Below are 21316 nucleotides of genomic sequence, written 5' to 3'. Positions count from 1 at the left end.
ATTTGGTGGCAGAGCACTTGCCATGCTCTTAACTACGTTTTGCTGCCATTTGCAGCACTCTAGCCCTTTCCATTGGTGTTTTAGAGCCATTTTAGTGCCTGAAAGTTCGGGTCCCCATTGACTTCAATGGGGTTCGGTGTTCGGGAAAAGTTCGGCAAAAGTCCGGGACACGGACCCGGACTTTTTTTTAAAGTTCGGCCGAACCCGCCGAACACGGACATCCAGGTGTCCGCTCAACTCTAATCTCCAGCCCAGCCTTACCAATAGGTAAGTCTTTTTTTCCTTATCACTGGAAAGTGATAACAGCAGATGCCAGTTTTTTAGACTGGGGAGGAGTTTTCCAGTCCCCCACTGTCCAGGGATCATGGTCACCTGTGGAAGCCAAGCTTCTGATCAATATGCTGGTGCTCAGAGCAATTTGGGGGGCTTTGCAATACTAGACCCCTCCATCTGCGAGGACACTCATTCAGGGTGCAGTCAGACAATGCTGCAGCTGTGGCCTACATCAGCCTCCAAGAGGGCACCAGGAGTCGTTCCTCCTTGAAGGAAGCAAACCAGATCCTCCTGGACAGAAACAAACTGTCCAGGGATCTCTGCAGTCCACAGGAGTTAACAACTGGAAAGCGTACTACCACTGCTTGGATCAAGGGGAATGCGCTGTTAACCCAGATATTTTTAATCTGATAGGGGCATCATAAACTACCTCTGTTTGAAACCAGGACCAAGGATCATCTGGCACTGGCCTCAGATGCCTTGATCATTCCCTGATACAGTTCAAGCTAATCTAAGCCATCCCACCAATATGAAACTTGCCTCGTCTGCTCAAAAAGATAGAGCAAGAGAGAAAAAAAGTGATTCTCAATGCATCAAGCTGGCCCAGAAGAACCTGGTACACAAACTACTCAGACTTTTAACAGATGACCCTTGGCCTCTCCCAGCAGGCCAGATCTGCTTTTTCAGGGCCCTCTATTTCATTCTGATTCTCAGTCTCTAGTTTCAATGGCATGACTATTGAAGTCCAGGCATTAAAAGATAGAGGGGTAGCTGAGTCTGTTATTTCTACCTTGCTAAAAGCAAGGAAAGCCACTTCCAGGAAGATCTTCTATTGTACCTGGAAATCCTTTTTTGCCTGGTGGGAACGCAGGCACTTCAATCCCAGAGATTACTCTGTGCTCTCATATTTTGTCCTTCCTACAAGCAGGTCTTGACCAGAACATGGCCTTAAGCACTCTGAAGGGAAAGGTTATCCAGGATCTCTGGCTTTGCTCTCCCTTGTAAACATGTTTCTTCAAGGTCTACCTCACATTAGGCCCCCATTGCAGAACCCTGTTCTTCCTTGGGATCTCAACTTGGTGCTTTCTGCCCTGCTGAAACCACCCTTGGAACCCAGCAGGAATATTCCATTAGATGACCTCTCCCACAAAGTAGCTTTTTTGTTTGCTATCACTTGTGTTAGACATGTCTCTGAGTTGGCAGCTCTTTCTTGTAAGGAGCCCTCCCTCCTACTTCACAAAAACAAGGTTGTCTTACACCTCAAGAAGGACATAGTCCTACCTTCCTTATGCCCTGCTCCAAAGCATTCAAAGGAAATCTCTCTTCATTACCTGAACGTAGTCAGAGCCATTACAATCTTACAATCTACCTCAAAGCTACCGCTTTGATGAGACAGACAGAATTCCTATTTTTCCTGTTTTTCCAAGGGATACCCTACTTTCATGTTTACCATCATCAGATGGATAAGAAGTCTTATTTCTAGACCTTACACTCTCAAGAACAAACCTCTTCCTGCTCTTTTATACGCCCATTCCATAAGTTTGTTAGGAGTTTCCTGGGTATTTCGGCACTATGCCTCTGTAGCCAAGCTTTGTAAGGCTGCCACCTCATCCTCTGTTCATACCTTTTCAAAGTTCAAAAGTGAATAAAGTGTTCGGCCTCAAGGTTCATCATTTCATTAAATATTTATTTAAGCAAAATCATTTAGCGTTGGGGGGTGCGATTAAGAAATAATTCTGCTCGCCATTTCAAAACGCTCAGGATTTAACAGGGCCTAATATAGCGAGACAAATGTTTTTGTACGTCAGTGACCTGTGGTGATTCCCTTTTCAACCAGTTGCTCAATACTATAGATCTTTATAAGGGCCCTGTATTATTCGAGGAAAAAACTACAATTTTAATTTAATTTATTCCAGAACTTCTTAATCTTGCCAAACTAATTTAACATGTTACTTAGATCTGGAATGATGGCTAACATTTTAAGCACCTGTTATTAATTTTTTGGTATATTTGATATATTTTATTATATCTATCAATAGAAATATACACTGCCTGGCCAAAAAAAAAAGTTGCCACCTGGAACTAACAAAGCAACTAACTAAACTAAGCATGCAGTAATTATCCGATTGGATAGTTACTGCATTTGCCCAAAGAATGAGGTCAGCTGACTACCTGAATATACTGAATGAACAGGCTATTCCATTGTAACAGAACCTTACATTTGACAGAGAATATTTGTGCTTACCTGGTTCATGTGTGTGAAGGATTTCCCAGCAACCCTTCGGTTATTTACACTCCCTGCTATCATATCTCTCTTTGCACTGTGAGCCCCAGGAAGTGACTCCTTATATGGACATTCCATGAAGTCAAGGTATGGCCAGCCTAGAGACGGAATGTCTGCTGATTAACAATGCGCTTTTGTCTACATTATGTTGATTTGGGCTGAAGCAGTTTTTGTTAAGTGTGGTAATGACCTTACCTATTTGTCTGGGTGGATGTCGGGCCATTGTTTAAGTAGTGTCTGATATACTCCCCAGGTGTATAAAAGCCTGTATTCTTGTTTCAATAAAGAGTTGTTTTTCTTGACCCTTCAAACGTAGCCGTGTCTCGTTCCTGGAGGGGGATTTTACTGCATTATTACCCGGTCGTTCAACAGCTGAACCTGACTCTCCTCCTGGATCTTATGGTTGGGATTATACTACTCCATTACTATACAGGGACTTGCTGGGAAAGAGGACGTCTCCAACGGCTGATACCCTCTCACCACAAGGGTAGCCGTTACATCCATCAATGGATTTTTTCTTCCCTGATGGCACGGGCATATTCCAAGATGACATTGCCAGGATTTATCGGGCTCAAATTGTGAGAATGGTTCAGGGAGCATGAGACATATTTTTCACATGTGGTTTGGCCACCACAGAGTCCAGAACTTAACCCCATTGAGAATCTTTGGGATGTGCTGGAGAAAGCTTTGTGCAGTGGTTCAACTCTCCCATCATCAATACAAGATGTTGGTGAAAAATTAATGCAACACTGGATGGAAATAAATCTTGTGACATTGCAGAAGCTTATCAAACCAGTGCCATTGTGAATGCATGCCGTAATCGAAGCCAACTAAATATTAGAGTGTGTGACCTTTTTTTTTTTTTTTTTTTTTTTGGTGGCAACTTTTTTTTGGCCAGTATATTCTATATACTTTTTAACCTCCTTAGCGGTATTCCCGAGTTTTGCTCGGGGTGGAATTTTAGTGCCATTAGCGGTAACCCCGAGCCACACTTGGGGTACCGCCAGGGAGCATCGCTGGATCCTGGTAGAGGTTACTTACCTTGTCCCCGGTATCCCGCGATGTGTCCCTGCAGCACACGCCCAATGTTGTGAGCCCCGGCTTCCGTCTCCTGCGACTTGACGCTTGCAGGGTGGTGGAACCGGTGGCAAATTCAAATAGTAAAACACACAAACACACTGATATATTGTAATCCTATTTGATTACATTACAAAATAAAATAAATTGACATTAGTTTGCCCCCAGTGCCCTTTCCTGCAGTTTTACTATCTATATATATATATATATATATATATATAAATGTGTGTGTATATATATATATGTGTTGTGGGGATTTGCTCTGGTAGGTAGGATTTGCGGGTGCAGTATAGAGGCAAAACAGATGGTTCTTCAAAGTAAATCAGGAGTGTTTTATTTACACTTCAGGAACACAAAAGTAACAGTCTTTCTTGGTGTTAACTCACACCCAACAAAAAGGAAAACTGACAGTCTTAAAGGCAGGTTTAAGCACAGCAACAAGTCCATTCACCTGTGTCCCTTTGGTGCTGTTCACACACAGCAATGGGTCAGCTCATCTGCTTGTAAGCTTTCCAGCCTCAACACTCACTTCCACAGCCTTCTGGTGCCTGGAGACAAATCTCAATCACCTGTTAGGCTGTCTGCCTTATAAACCCCAGGCAAGACCTGGCCTGGAGCGTGGGGAGCAGCCACCCACCCATACCTTAACTGCTCCCAATAAGAGCCGGCCCGGATTCGGCTTTGCAGCCATACTAAAATAGAAAAATGTCAAACAGCACTAGCTGCTGCTGACACAGAATTACCGGCTCTTATCTCACCGAGGCCAGGAACCTCGGTGACACGTATCTTCCGTCGACCACGGATCCATGTGCCCTGCCACAGTGTGTATATATATATAGATATATATATATATATATATATATATATAAAAATGTGTGTGTATATATATATATATATATATATATATGTATATCTATATATATGTATACACACACACACACACACACATATATATATATATATATATATATATATACATATATGTATATATATATATGTATATATATATTTTGTATTAATGTGCATAAAGAAGCCAAGGAAAGATGGAAAAATCTCCACAAGGCATCAAATTACAAATTAGACATTCTTATAATATGTCAACAAAAGTTAGATTTTATTTCCATCATTTACACTTTCAAAATGATAGAAAACAAAAAAATGGTGTCTGCAAAAGTTTGGGCACCCTGCAGAGTTTATATCTTGTACTGCCCCCTTTGGCAAGTATCACAGCTTGTAAATGCTTTTTGCAGCCAGCAAAGAGTCTTTCAATTCTTGTTTGAGGTATCTTTGCCCATTCTTCCTTACAAAAGTCTTCCAGTTCTTTGAGATTTCTGGGCTGTCTGTCACGTACTGCTCTTTTAAGGTCTACCCATAGATTTCCAATTATGTTGAGGTCAGGAGATTGTGAAGGCCATGGCAAAACCTTCAGTTTACGCCTCTTGATGTAATCCCCCGTGGATTTCGAGGTGTGTTTAGGATCATTATCCATTTGTAGCATCCATCCTCTCTTTAACTTCAGCTTTTTCACAGATGGCATCAAGTTACCATCCAAAATTTGCTGAAATTTTATTGAATCCATTTTTCCTTCTACTCGTGAGATGTTCCCTGTGCCACTGGCTGCAATACAACCCCAAAGCATGATTGATCCACCCCCCATGCTTTACAGTTGGACAGAGGTTCTTTTCATTAAATTCTGTGCCCCTTCTTCTCCAAACGTACCTTTGCTCATTCCGGCAAAAAAATTGGATTTTAACCTCATCGGTCCACAGTACTTATATCCAAAATGCATCAGGCTTGTCTATATGTTCATTTGCAAAGTTCAAACGTTGATATTTGTGGTGAGGACGTAGAAAAGGTTTTCTTCTGATGACTCTTCCATGAAGACCATATTTTTACAAGTATCTCTTTATAGTGGAATAGTGTACCACAACTCCAGTGTCTGCCAGATCTTTCTGGAGGGATCGTGCCGTCAAACGTGGGTTTTGAATTGTTTTTCTCACAATCCTGCGAGCTGTTCTGTCTGATATTTTTCTTGGTCTTCCAGATCTTGCTTTAACTTCCACTTTTCCTGATGACTGCCATTTCCTAATTACGTTCCGAACAGAGGATATTGACATCTGAAAACGCTTTGCTATCTTCTTATAGCCTTCTCCAGCTTTGTGAGCGTCAACTATTTTCAGTTTCAGTTTTCTAGACAACTGCTTAGAAGATCCCATGGTGCTGATTGTTGGGGCAAGGTCAGATGAGTCTGGGCATTTAAAACCTTTGAGATTGACATCACCTGGTCTTCCCAGACGATGATTGAGAACAATCCATGACACTGGCAGGTCTCAGCCTGGCAAAGGGGGCAGTGCATGCTATAAATTCTGCAGGGTGCCCAAACTTTTGCAGATGCCATTTTTTTGTTTTCTGTTATTTTGAAAGTGTCAATGATGGAAATAAAATCTAACTTTTGTTGACATATTATAAGAATGTCTAATCTGTAATTTGATGCCTTTTGGAGATTTTTCCATCTTTCCTTGGCTTCTTTATGAACATTAATACACATTTTTACCTGGGGTGCCCAAACTTTCGATCACCACTGTATATACTTTAACTTCTTTATAGTTATTTATTATATTATAATTTATGATTTTGTGTTTCAAACTTTAACATACCCGAGATGTTATAAAGAAGAACGCACAGTAAAAAAAATTAGTATGTAAATAGTTGGTTTGGGCTGCTCGTCCTTAAGAATTACTAACAAAAATAATGGTACCGCTTTCAGCACCTAAAAACAATCATACCGCCAGGGAGGTTAAAAGTTGTTTTTTTCAAATCAGTACATATTGTAGTCTCACCAACGCTGGTGTACCTCATCTCCAAATGAACTCTTTTTTTTGTGTGTGTGTTGTAAACACTTACTGTTATGCTTTATTAAAATTGTCTACTTTTTTATCTTATGACTTCATTAACATCTCATAAAATGCACATTAACGAAAATTCACTGTTTACATTGCTTTTGGGAAAGATTTCCAAAATCGAGTTAATTATACCCTGAGTTTTTTTCACCTAATTGCTTATTCTTCCTAGGATAATCTTGCATCTGCCCATAATTAAAAACAAGTTTATCTGCGATACCCGTCTTCTCCTTCAATTCCATAAGGCGATCAATTGCTTGTTTAGCTCCAAAAGAGGTTCCTTTGAGAAACCTCCGTCACTCAATTCCTGATACTCTATAGATCCTGGGGAGAACTTAGGGTTTACTATAAAAGGCAAAATAATGATAATGTTTGAAACCAAATTTTAATTTTAATTTTCCAAAAATATTCCCAAGGTTTAAGTATAACACAGAATAAACACTGCTCATGAATACCCAACCCCAAAGCTGCTGCTCAAACCACAATACAAACCATATTACAAAGAGCAGCGATTAATCACAATGTGCTCATAAATTGCCCCTCATATATAATACATCCAACAGTGACGAAATAATACAAATTCAAATGAAATAAAGTGGAAAAAGTATTATTAATAAACTGCATGTTCAAAATGGGATATAAATTTTGTGAAAATTCCATACCGGTAATTGCAATAATCAAAGCTTCCCCTGCATCAATGAAAATGTCCCAATAGTGTTCATCTCGTGCACCCTTACCAAGCGCACTCACTGACTGCCAACTTCCAACTTATAGGTAGGTCAAAAGAGCATTGTTCTCAGATGGGTAAAATGGCACTCAAATCACCTCCTCTAAAATCTCAGTATATCCCACAACGTATATACGAAAGATCTAAAACACAGAAACCTAACATAGCATAATACTGCTTTTATTAATTAAAATATATATCGCTAAAGCACCAAAATGTCTCTACCTCCGAAAAATAATTATTACTTACTAGCCAGGCAAATGATAGCCTGACTAATGAAGAAATATTGTACAATAAAACATGCAGTTAACCCACTATACTATGATCATGGCATCCCATCTATTATTTAATGTATGTGCTATATAAAAAAAAAAATGCTGTTTATACCTTATCTCAGAGTGTCTCCCAGTGCTCACGTGACTCCTTGGCTATCTTCTCTGCCTGGCAGACATGAGAGCTGCGGATGATGGAGGCACGTAAACTGACCACGGTGTCAGGGCTCAGCAGCCATGATAAACCGTAGTCAGTTTACAGGGTGGAGTGTATAGCCAGGCAGGATCAGCCAGGTATTTCAGGTGATAGAAGGGGCCAAATTACACAGCACAAGCACTGTGCTATATAACATGCTTTTTTAGGGTAACAAACACTAATATGTGCCTTAGTAGCCCACATGATTGTTTTACATATTAAAGCTGATTTTTTGGAACTAGCCTCTTTCTACTGCAGTAGTAGATGAATGATCCACTACAGACATGAACACTAGCAAGGAAATCTTACTATTGGAGTTCCAAAAATACATAACAAGCCATTGTGTGATTTAGAACTTCATGGTTCACCCATAGCTGCAATATCAGTTTTGAGATGAACTGATCCTTAAAGTGGTTCTAAATCCCAGTGAAGTGACTGGCCTCAGGTGATACACAGAGATTAAACAAATCCTCCTACATAAGTTGTACCTGGTTATCTGCAGTCTTCCGTAGTCAAACATCAGTGTGTGTCAGTTTGCTTCACGGTACAGTATAATCTTGGCCATTGTTATAGAGCTTTGGATTCTATCTTCACCTTCCAATTCCCATTCCACTGTGGACACTCTTTAGTCTAAACTAGGGAGCTAGGGCCTGTGTTGATGGGCTTTTATTAATGTTAGACAGGTTTTTCATTCCTATACAATTTTCAGAGAATCCCCCCTTAAAGCAGGTCAAATGCAGGTCTGAGGAAGTTAAATTTCAGGTAAAATGCATGTGTCAACAAATTCTGAATGATCTCAGAAGCATGTTAAACTGATGGCATCAACATAAGCCGTAAGCTTTTCAACACAGACCTTAAGTCAGGTTCACGTTAGCCCACGTGGTAAAAGCATTGTAACGCTCTGGGTTTTAGCTCAAGGATACTGGATTTGCAGCTGCAGATTTCCACTCAGTAGTCTTGTAGAGATCTTGTTAAATCACCTGATCCAACTCTCTTGACTCATCATAGTGGTTCAGCCTGATTCAGTATGCACATATACAAACACTCAGATAATGATGTTGCAGGAGTGATAGTAATTATGCAAGTAGTAGTGAAATGATACACTGAAGGTATAGGCTCTGAGGAGTGATAATAGATGATGATAAGCACTCAGATAGTGATGTTACAGGAGTGATAGTAGATGATGATAGATAGCAATCACAAGAGCTAGCAATCTAGTACAATCAACAGGTGATAGATAATAGCAAGCAAGATGTACAGGAGTTGCTAAGCTTAGTTCAGTAATGCAGGTTGTAACATATAATAGGCACAAGAGCTAGCAATCTATGTTTAGAAATGCAGATGGTAGATACTGGAGAGCATGTATCCTAGAGCTAGCAATAGTTCTTATAAGCAGGTATAGATAGCAAGCGTTGTTGATAAGAGGGGGTCCCCTGTGGGGTACTTATCAATAGCCAGTAGTGAGGGAGTGTAGGACAAGGTAGCGAGGCTCCGGTCAATCCAGGTATAGGGTATGTAGCTGGAAGATTTGGCAGCGTCAGGTTAGGCAGATATCAGGAGCGGTTGCACGAACAATGTGTGAGTGCAGACCGTCAGTTGAAATAGCCGCTCAGTGCGGCGCCTGATGATGACGTCAGCACTGTTAAAGGAATACACACCTATATGCGTTCCACCTACCTGAGTGGTGGAACGCAACCCGGAAATGAGGTGATAGAAAGGCACTGAGAGTGCCAGGATCTTACAAGCATGCGGGCAGCTGTCAGTGTGAGCTCTGACAGGCAGCAGTGCAATGTGCGTTTCAACACATCATACTTCTAACTTTTTAGCTTTATTTGAAGTGACACTTCATTCATGCCTTCACACAGCAGTGACATGCAGTGCCATCAAGTGTACAGCAGAAAAATGCTGACGCGCTGCACACCATCGCCAACCACCAGCACCAACACAAGAAATGTTTTCTATGTGCCCTAGTGGTGGCTTGCATTTATCCAGTGCAGCTCACCACAGACAGTGTGATTGAGCCCTTAGTCAGGATATTCATAGTCATAAATATATTCATTTGAATTATTTTGCCTTTCTATATGAATTTGTTTTTCCAAGATTCTAAATATAACTATTTTTTTCCAGAAGCAGAAAATTCACCAGGAGTGGAAGAACCAACCAGTTTGGTAGATAAAGAACCAGATCCATCTTCTTTCCAAAGTCCTTCTCCTCAACCCCCTCTTTTTTCAGATTACAAATGTCTGCACAAGAATGTTAACTGGGACATATTGGAATCTGGGGTCCTCTGTCTGACTGGTGAGAAACCTCCATTTTCATTTTAATGATTAGTCCAGCTAGAAATGTGATTTTTTTTTTTTTTAACAACGAAAAACACAAATGTGGTTTTAAATGTTGGGTAGATGCCGATGGGTTGAACCTTCACAGTGTAATCTCTGCAAGTGATTTAGCTCACCATCAACCACCCATAATTGAAATATCAGCCTTGACTGGCCGAAAGTCTGATAAATGTAACCTGCCATATAGGGCAGAGGTCTTCGAATTGTGGCCCTGGAGCCAGATGCGGCCCTTTGCTTGCCTTTGTACGGCCCTTGGATCACTATTCCATCCACTGAAACAAACAATGGGGCATGATTCCTGTTACTGACACCAACAATGGGGCACTATTACTCCCACTGACACCATCACAATTCCTTCCATTGACACCAACGATGGGGCACAAGTCCTTCCATTGACTCACACGAGGGGGCATAATTCTTTCCATTGACAACAACAATGAGGCACAATTCTTTCCATTGACAACAATGATGGGGCACAATTCCTTCCACTGACACTAAATGATGGGGCACAATTCCTTCCATTGACATTATTCATGGGGCACATCTCCTTCCATTGATACGAAAAATGGGTCTCAATTCCTTCCATTGACACCATTCATGGGGCACATCTCCTTCCATTGATACGAAAAATGGGTCACAATTCTTTCCATGGACACCAACGATGGGGTGCTATTCCTCCCATCCACACAAGACATGGCATTGTTTACTCCCACTGGATGCCAGGACATTTTCTACTCCCAATGGCCCTAGTCCCGCCCCCTTAAGTCTGAAGGACAGTAAACTGGCCTTTGTTTAGAAAGTTTTGAGACCCCTGATACAGAATATGACAGTGTTAAATAGATCTTTCAGTAAGATAAATAAAGGCAACATTTAGAATGAGTGACTGTGGCCATCTTAATAGGGATGGGATGTCTAAAGTGTACATGAACAGTAAATACACTTAGGGGTCATGCCGTTCTTCTGAAAATGCATTCCACAATGAATCACTGTTCAGAGGTGTATGACAGGTGGTGAGGAGGTGATATGTTGACTCCTCTCACCTCTTTTACCCTGAAACTGCTGACCCATTATGCACTAAGCTTGGTGCTGTTTGCCGAATGCAACATGGCGTTTAAGTTTACCTTTGCCCTGAGCAGATGCATGCTTTTGTTTAGTTGGGTGGTTAGGGGGCAGTAAAAAATGGCTCCACTGCCAATTTTACTGCCCCCTGGCCACACATGTGAACAAGCCCTTACTACTACACAGAGTTATACATATACTTTGCTTGCTTTCATTTCATGCTGTTTTTTTTAGAGCACTGCTTACGTCCAAAAAAAAAAAAAATGGTACAGTTACCTTATACACATAAAAGAGTGTCATTAATAGTTAACTTTTCATAGCCTGGCTCACATTATCTATGTAGTATATAAAGTTGAGTAATTTTGTGCCTGAATGCCAGCCGTTCCATGTCACAGCATGGGATCTTTTAATTGTATTTGCACATATTGATGTATGTCCAACTCTCTTATTAACCAAATATCTTGCAGCTGTCTTCTAGTTGACAGAATACTTTCAATATGCTCCCTCTCTCTTTGGTGGTAGTGTTGCAGATTTCAGCATCTATTATTACACCATAAGGCTGATTCAGTAAATAGTTCAAAATGCAATTGGAGAGTATATCAACCTTTTGTTAGCAGAAATAGTATATTAAATGATGAGAACACAGTAAACTTCTAAATCCAATTGGCATACTGTCACTGCTGTTTGTTCTGCTTTATTAAATACAATTTTTTTTCTCTTTAACATACTGTTTATAACTGGATGTTAAGAAGCTGGCCAGGAAGCTGGCTGCTGCGTCCTTAACAACCAATGAGTCATCAGCCCAATGTAAAAAAAAAACAATTGCCGGCAAAAAAAAAAAAAAAAAGAAGAAATAAAACGACGTGGGGTCCCCCCCCAATCTATACCAGGCCCTTCAGGTCTGATATGGATTTGGAGGGGACCCCAATACCAGACCCCTGTCTGACCTTGTAGCCCGGCTGGTCAGAAAAAGGAGAGGACAAGTGAGTGCCCTCCCCCCCCCGAACCATACCAGACCACATGCCCTCAACATAGGGAGATGCTTTGGGGCAGCGGGGCCCTGCCCCCCCCCCCCACCTCAAAGCACATTGCCCCTATGTTAATGGAGATAAGGATCTCTTACCCACAACCCTGGGCTGTGGGGGTCTGCAGGCGGGGGGGTTATCGGAATCTGGAAACCACCCAGATGCCGCTCCCCCCATGTGAATGAGTATACATAGTACCCCTACCCGTTCACCAAAAAAGTGTATAATTGAATAAAGACAGTACAAGAGTTTTTAAAAATTCCTTTATTAAAAAATAAAAAAACAATGTCAAATGAAGTAGATCCATCGTCAGTTACGACGCCCGACACACTGCCCCCTTGTGACGTCGGCGGCCAAGCATGCAGCGGTTAATGACGTCACAGGGGGACGGTGCCACCAGGTGATGTCACCGGGTGGCCCTGGCCCTTAGCTATTTAAAAAATGTCACATGGCAAAGGAGGCAGACCGCAAGAGCGTTTGTCGTGATCAGAGCTTTGTTTTTTTCGGGTTTGAGGGTGTCGTGATTATTGATAGATAACAAATCGGGGGACATTGCTTTTTAATTTAGTACCTGTCAAAAACTCTTGTACTGTCTTTATTCACTTTTACTGTGAATGGGTAGGGGTACTATGCACCCCATACTCATTCACATGGGGGGGGCTGGGATCTTTTTGTCGCTAATTTTTATTTTTTTTTTTATTGTCAGCAATTCTTGTTTGTACATTCAGCTGTCAGCGGGGAAGCCCGCTGACAGCTAATGACTCCACGGTTGTTAACCCCCTGGAGCCTAAGCTTTTTTCTGACACTTGTTGCTTACAAGTTAAAATCAGTATTTATTGCTAGAAACAAACATTATATATATTTTATTTAGCAGAGACCCTAGAGAATAAAATGGCGATTGTTGAAATATTTTATGTCACACTGTGTTTGCACAGCGGTCTTTCAAATGCAGTTTTTTGGGAAGAAATACACTTTCATGAATTATAAAAAAAAAACAGTAAAGTTAGCCCAATTTTTTTTTATCATGTGAAAGATGATGTTACGCAGATTAAATAGATACCTAACATGTCATGCTTTAAAAGCACACTCACTGGTTTTCAAACCACACATGCAGGCACGACTTGCATATGCGTTCGCTTCTGCACGCTTTAAATCTTTTTTCCTAATTATTTTATTTTAAATTTTTTCATTTTTTCACTGTCCATTTACCGTATATACTCGAGTATAAGCCAAGTTTTTCAGCATGTTTTTTTCATGCTGGAAAAGCCCCCCTCGGCATATACTCGAGTCACTGGCTCACTTACTTTTTAAAAATGGTGCCGCCCGGGGCCGACATGTCACTGCGCCGTACGCCCGGGAATAGCCGAACGTGTACGAGCTTTCCTGAGCATCAGCGGCGCATGCGCGGGGACGTGTTGGTGCCGGGCGGCGCCATTTTTAAATCGAAGGTGCCTCACCGATAGGTGAGACTCCTTCGCAGCCCCTGCATTTCCTCATGCAGTGCTTCGGGCATGGTACAGGACATTCTCCTCTACCATACCCCCAACACTGCATCTCCTGTGCCATGCCTGTACCTACTGTGCAATGCCTGTACCTACTGTGCCATGCCTATACCTACTTTGCCATGCCTGTACCTACTGTGCCATGCCTATACCATCACCTGTGCCATGCCTATACCATGACCTGTGCCATGCCTATACCATGACCTGTGCCATGCCTGTACCATGACCTGTGCCATGCCTATACCATCACCTGTGCCATGCCTGTACCATCACCTTTGCCATGCCTATACCATCACCTGTGCCATGCCTGTACCATCACCTGTGCCATGCCTATACCATCACCTGTGCCATGCCTGTACCATCACCTGTGCCATGCCTGTACCATCTCCTGTGGCATGCCTATACCATGATATGTGCCATGTCTGTACCGTGACCTGTGCCATCTCCTGTACCATTCCTGAACCATCTCCTGCACCATGCCCGCAGCCCCTGTTTTATGTCTCGTGGTGGTCCAGTTGGGTCCAGTAGCTGCTGCATTTCCCACCCTAGGCTTATACTCGAGTGAATACATTTTCCCACTTTTTTGTGGTAAAATTGTTTTGAATGCTGTCATTCTTTTTTAAAATCTGGTGCCTTTAAGGCTCTAGTACCCGGAAGTGATGTCATGACATCGCTTCCGAGTTTTTACATCGGAGACCCGATCAAAGCTGAATCCTGGTTTGTTCAGGTACTCGGCCAGCCGGCGGACGTGTGGGATGGGAGACGGGCAAGCCGCGAGAAGTGACGGGGGGGGGGGGCACTCCTTGTAATGACAACTGAGTGGCTGCTCAGCTGCATTGGTTGTCATTACTCTAGCTGCAGGCATCACTCTGGTACAATCCCCTGAAGCTGAGACCACATATTTGCATTCTGTCGGCGTGAAGGGGTTAAGGATGTGATGGCCAGCTTCCCGGCCTGCTCCTTAGCAGCCAGCTATACACTGTTTGTTAAAGAGGAAAAAAAACGTGAAACGCAATCTGCTGAGGGAAAAAAAAGTCCCTGACCTTTTCCACAAATGCAGAGGTTTAAAAACGCATAGAGGTGAATGTGTACCATAGGAAACAATGTTAAATGGGCTGTAGTGTGTTACTGCAAAATGCACTAAAAAATGCATAGATGTGAACGTAGGGTTAATATGCCGAGCACAAGTATTTTATTTCTGAGTTGCTGGTATCTCTTTGAATATACTTATGTACATAACTGTGAGTTTATAATATCATCAAATGTTTGTTGTATAATTGTAATGTGGTACCAACATCCCTGGTAATGATGCAAAAAAACAAGGAGTTAAGTGAAAACCCTGGTGTGAGGGTCTAACACAAACACCGTGTTTAGAATAGAAAGGATCCAGAAGGGGTGAAATAGAGAACTGAACAGAGAGGGAGAAAACAGAGAAACCTGGGAGTGAGAGAATCACACGCCGGAGAAAAGAAAAAGAAAAGGAATGCAAAAGGAGAAAAAGAAAATATAGAGTTGGCAAGAAGGGGGGAAAAAAAGATGAAAGGAAAAAGCAGGAAAAACCAAGGGAGGGTAATAGGGAGGGAAGAAGGGAAGAAGGGGAAAAAGGAGAGGGGGAAAAAGGAAAGAAAAGGAAGGGGGGAGGAAAAAGGGGGGGGGGAAGAAAAAGAAAGAAAAAGTTGGATAAAGAAATATATATAAGAAAAGAAGAGATAAGAGAGAAGAATGGTTGAGGGCTAGTGGGATTTTAACGGTACTTGGATCAACGATGGAAAACCACCATGTATAAAAATATATAAATTTTATTATTCCATTAAAAATTACATACAAAATAAAGAAGAGAAATTATAAAATAAAAAATTGTACAGAACAGATTACCATCGTAGTCATATCAATTACATACAGTTCTGAACATTGCAGGCAGTATAGATGTTATACAAGCTCCGGTGACCCCAAACCAGGGTACCGGGCATTAACCCAACATGTTTCGCGGGTTTCAACACTCCGCTTCTTCAGGGGTGTAGGATTATATAATATATTAATTTGCCTTAGAGTTCCTGTATGTGATAGTATCGGTATCTGGTAGCTCATGAAATGCCCATAGGGTTGTTTGGCCAGACAGTGTGGCACTTCTTTCAAACTTTAGTTAGATGTATGCAAGTGTATCTGTAATTACATCTGGATATCCCAAGTAGTTCTTTTTTGGCTCCAAATTTGCATATAAGCAATAATGGAGGGATATATAAGTTTTCCGGGTGAAGGCTCCCTTTAAGGAGGTAAGAGGCACTTGGATATCTCGTGTCTGGTCTGCTGATGTGCACCCCGGCCGGGGTTCTGCAATGTTCAGAACTGTATGTAATTGATATGACTACGATGGTAATCTGTTCTGTACAATTTTTTACTTTATAATTTCTCTTCTTTATTTTGTATGTAATTTTTAATGGAATAATAAAATTTATATATTTTTATACATGGTGGTTTTCCATCGTTGATCCAAGTACCGTTAAAATCCCACTAGCCCTCAACCATTCTTCTCTCTTATCTCTTCTTTTCTTATATATATTTCTTTATCCAACTTTTTCTTTCTTTTTCTTCCCCCCCCCCTTTTTCCTCCCCCCTTCCTTTTCTTTCCTTTTTCCCCCTCTCCTTTTTCCTCTTCTTCCCTTCTTCCCTCCCTATTACCCTCCCTTGGTTTTTCCTGCTTTTTCCTTTCATCTTTTTTTCCCCCCTTCTTGCCAACTCTATATTTTCTTTTTCTCCTTTTGCATTCCTTTTCTTTTTCTTTTCTCCGGCGTGTGATTCTCTCACTCCCAGGTTTCTCTGTTTTCTCCCTCTCTGTTCAGTTCTCTATTTCACCCCTTCTGGATCCTTTCTATTCTAAACACGGTGTTTGTGTTAGACCCTCACACCAGGGTTTTCACTTAACTCCTTGTTTTTTTGCATAACTGTGAGTTTATTTATAAAAGGTAGCCCAATGACCCTATAGGATCTATGTAAAAGACAGTGTTAGCATTAGAAATTAGCTGAAAATTCCCCAAACTGCAAGGCTGAAATATTTAATACAGAGCCACTTTGCTACCTTCCAATACTATATAAATACTGCAGATGCCAACAGCCCACACCCATGTTCAGCTGTTTTTTAAATTTTCTATCTATCTGCTGTGCGAGTCTTTAGTTTCTTAAAGTATAACTAAAGGAAACACTTTTAAAAACAAATTTGGATAGAGTGGAGAGGAATTGGAACACCGGTCAGTTTTTATTGCTGTCTGTGCCCCCTGTTAGGGAGATTCACCCTCTCTATTCCTGTTCTAGTCCTGTTTACTATTATCATTGAAAGTGAAAGTAAAAGAAAATCCCAAATATTGGGTTGTCCCCAGAAGAATAATAGAGGGGAAATCTTCCAATGGGGATGCTAATTGTGGTGACCTGGGGTTTCCCAAAGAATTCCATTATTTGCAGGGATTTCCTTTCACTTCCTGTTTGGCTATGGGACAGGAAGTGATGGTAAATCTCCACAATGGGACGCAGTTTATGAAAAAAAAAATCTGACAGTTGTTATAACCCTCCATTACTCTATCCAAAATGAAAAAAAAAGTTCTACTTTAAGCTACACATTCAGAATTTATCAGAAGCCCTATTGACATCCCCAGGCTTGATAAACGTTGATTTAAAAATAGATGGGTGGAAAATTATTGGGCGAACAGTGACTGCATCCTATCAGATGGTATTCGGATGGTATTGTGGCAGCCACTGGGTCCTTTGGCTGCCTGAATACAGTAGCTGGCAGAGGAGATTACTCCATTCACTATGTTTAGCGGGCCGAAGGCGAGAAAATATTATATGCATGGTTAGCTTTCGTTAAAACACTCATATTTCTTCTCCACATTTCATGGTTTTTTGAGTTTACTCTGTCATGCTGTTTCCTTTCACTTCTTATTTTAAATTTATTTGGTTGCCATGATTGATTGGCAAAAATACATGAGATTGTAGGTCGCACATTCACCACCAATTTTTTAATACTTAAAATACTATATAAATAAACAGACATGCAGCAAAATGGTATTTAAATGGCCGCGGCACCTTTATTGGTATTAAACCTGACCAAATCCTGTTTGTTATTTGGCAACATTTCTGAAATACGAAGCTCAGCAAAGAAAATCAAAACAAAAGCTAAATGAAATAGCAATGCTTTGTATTCTGAATTAGAAACTAACATAGTGGCTAAACAAAGCTTGGATAAAAGGTTAAAAGATATTGGCCTACACATATCTGGCTTTAAATTTACTTTTTATATCCCTTAAGAGCCTGCCTGACCAAGAAAAACTATTACAGGCAGGTAAATTATGGAGTTTAAGCACTTATACTGCGGCAGGCTGGCTGGGCTGCGCGAACTGATGTATAGGTACGTCGGTTCGCGGGAGCGCCCCCATTAGGCAGTGGGGAAGCCGATCCACGGGGCCAGTGGCCACGATTGCTCACCATGGAGAGAGAATGGCGATCTGCTGTTGTAAACACAGCAGACCGTTTCTCTCTGGAATGAACACAGAGGGCCTGTGATCCTCCTATTTAGTCCCTCCCCATACAGTTAGAAAACAACCCCTAGGCTCACATTTAACCCTTTGATCGCCCCTGGGTTAACCCCTTCCCTGCCAGTGTCATTAATACAGTAACAGTGCATAATTTTAGCACTGATTACTGTAGTAATGTCACTAGTCCACCCAAAAGTGTCGAAAATGTCAGTTAGGGGTCCGCAATGTCACAGTCCTGCTAAAAATCGATCGCTGCCATTACTAGTAAAAAATAAACAAATAAATAAAAATGACATAAGTCTTTTCCCTTTGTTTGTAGACATGATAACTTTTGCGCAAACCAATCAAAATACACTTATTGGGATTTTGTTTACCAAAAATATGTAGCAGAATACAAATTTGCCTAAAATTATGAAAAAATTTGATTTTTACATTTTTTTATTGGGAATGTTATATAGCAGAATGTGAAAAAATTGTTTTTGTTTTAAAAATTGTCACTCTTTTTTGGTTTATAGCGCAGAAAATAAAAATCGCACAGGTGATCAAATACCACCAAAAGAAAACTCAATTTGTGGGAAAAAAAGGACATCAATTTTATTTGAGTACAGAGTCGCACGACCACGCAATTGTCCGTTAAATAACGCAGTGCAGAATCCCAAAAAATGGCCTGGTCAGTAAGGAGGCAAAACCTTCTGGGGCTGAAGTGGTTAAGAAAAAAAGAAACCCCTGCTAAAGTTTTATTAATGTGATTAAAATAAATTGCAGTTGCATGAAGGAAAAAAAGAAAAGCTAAAATGGATTGTTCGGTAGGTGAATAACTGGAGAGGCCTAATTCTTTAATAAATAAAAGTCACCTCCGCCATGCAACTGAATAATCAGTCCATGTTCTAGGTGCAACTGAATTTTTTTATGGCCGATATAACTGGTATTAGATCAGGTTCCACAAATGATTTTGGTAGGCATACCCGACAATGTCTGCATCTGGCAAAAGTTGTCTGAAACGGGCCATCTGGAAGCGAGATAATGCATCAGCAATAGCATTCTGCTCACCTGGTACAAATTTTGCTTTAACCCAAATATTTAATCTTATACATAACAAAACCAGATGAAGCAAAGGCTAAATAATAAATATAGATTTGGAATATAGGCAATTCAGGGCAAAAAATTACTGAATTATTAATAATCCTTTTATTGACAAAATAATCCCCCCAAATTTCAAAAGCTACAACCACTGGAAAAAGCTATAACAAGACTATGTTATTCCTGGCTTTGTTAGCACCCCAAGCTGGAGGCCAGGAACCACAACACCAATGTGTACGAAAAAAAGCCACAAAACCAAAAGAACCGGCAGCATCTGTATATAGCTCAAGGTCTGCAGAGAGAACAAAGTCTTTCTGAAAAAACAACCGGACGTTGTAATCAGTCAAAAAATTGTGACCATACCAACATGTCATCTTTAATATCAGAAGTCAAACAGATATGCAAAAAAGGGGATTTAAGCCCGGACATAGCCAAGGACAATCTCCTTAAAAAAATTCTGCCCATTGGTATTATTCGTGCTGCGAAAGCCAGGAGACCTAAAAAGGTTTCAAGCTCTTTCACTAAAACTTTCTTTCTTCACAGAAAAAAAGCAATCAAAGATTGCAGCCTAGCATTTTTAAGTGAAGGAAGCTGATACAGAAACAACGTAGTATCAATGGTAATCCCCAAAAATTCAATAACTGGAGATGGAAAAACTGTTTTATCCATAGCAAGGGGAAGAAAAAATAACCGCAATAGTAACGGACAGATAGGAAAATCCAGAGGACCAATAAAAAGGAAGTTGTCCAGATAATGGATTACTCCGTCAAATCCAGATTCATACAGTGGGTACGGAAAGTATTCAGACCCCCTTAAATTTTTCACTCTTTGTTATATTGCAGCCATTTGCTAAAATCATTTAGGTTCATTCTTCTTCCTCATGAATGTACACATAGCACCCCATACTGACAGAAAAACACAGAATTGTTGACATTGTTGCAGATTTATTAAAAAAGAAAAACTGAAATATCACATGGTCCTAAGTATTCAGACCCTTTGCTCAGTATTTAGTAGAAGCCCCCTTTTGATCTAATACAGCCAGGAGTCTTTTTGGGAAAGATGCAACAAGTCTTTCACACCTGGATTTGGGGATCCTCTGCCATTCCTCCTTGCAGATCCTCTCCAGTTCTGTCAGGTTGGATGGTAAACGTTGGTGGACAGCCATTTTTAGGTCTCTCCAGAGATACTCAATTGGGTTTAAGTCAGGGCTCTGGCTGGGCCATTCAAGAACAGTCACGGAGTTGTTGTGAAGCCACTCCTTCCTTATTTTAGCTGTGTGCTTAGGGTCATTGTCTTGTTGGAAGGTAAACCTTCGGCCCAGGCTGAGGTCCAGAGCACTCTGGAGAAGGTTTTTGTCCAGGATATCCCTGTACTTGGCCGCATTCATCTTTCCCTCGATTGCAACCAGTCGTCCTGTCCCTGCAGCTGAAAAACACCCCCACAGCATGATGCTGCCACCACCATGCTTCACTGTTGGGACTGTATTGGACAGGTGATGAGCAGTGCCTGGTTTTCTCCACACATACCGCTTAGAATTTAGGCCAAAAAGTTCTATTTTGGTCTCATCAGACCAGAGAATCTTATTTCTCACCATCTTGGAGTCCTTGTTTTTTAGCAAACTCCATGCGGGCTTTCATGTGTCTTACACTGAGGAGAGGCTTCCGTCGGGCCACTCTGCTAAAAAGCCCCGACTGGTGGAGGGCTGCAGTGATGGTTGACTTTCTACAACTTTCACCCATCTCCTGACTGCATCTCTGGAGCTCAGCCACAGTGATCTTTGGGTTCTTCTTTACCTCTCTCACCAAGGCTCTTCTCCCCCGATAGCTCAGTTTGGCCGGACGGCCAGCTCTAGGAAGGGTTCTGGTCGTCCCAAACGTCTTCCATTTGAGGATTATGGAGGCCACTGTGCTCTTAGGAACCTTAAGTGCAGCAGAAATCTTTTTGTAACCTTGGCCAGATCTGTGCCTTGCCACAATTCTGTCTCTGAGCTCTTCAGGCAGTTCCTTTGACCTCATGATTCTCATTTGCTCTGACATGCATTGTGATCTGGAAGGTC

General features: G+C 41.2%; 1 protein-coding gene across 1 annotated transcript in view; it reads left to right on the top strand.

Moving 5' to 3' along the window:
- The window catches only part of ARHGEF40 (Rho guanine nucleotide exchange factor 40), a 159606-nt gene that overhangs the window by 46125 nt on the left and 92165 nt on the right, over positions 1-21316 (top strand). The window contains exon 4 of the mRNA XM_082266862.1: positions 9857-10027. Within this exon, the coding sequence (XP_082122988.1) occupies positions 9857-10027 (171 nt within the window). The remainder of the gene's footprint in view (positions 1-9856; positions 10028-21316) is intronic.

The sequence above is a fragment of the Pelophylax lessonae genome (assembly GCF_965119305.1).
Source record: "Pelophylax lessonae genome assembly, chromosome: 1".
Classification (NCBI taxonomy): Eukaryota; Metazoa; Chordata; class Amphibia; order Anura; family Ranidae; genus Pelophylax; species Pelophylax lessonae.
The sequence above is the reverse complement of the archived record's forward strand: the minus strand, read 5'-3'. Positions and strand labels throughout refer to the sequence as shown.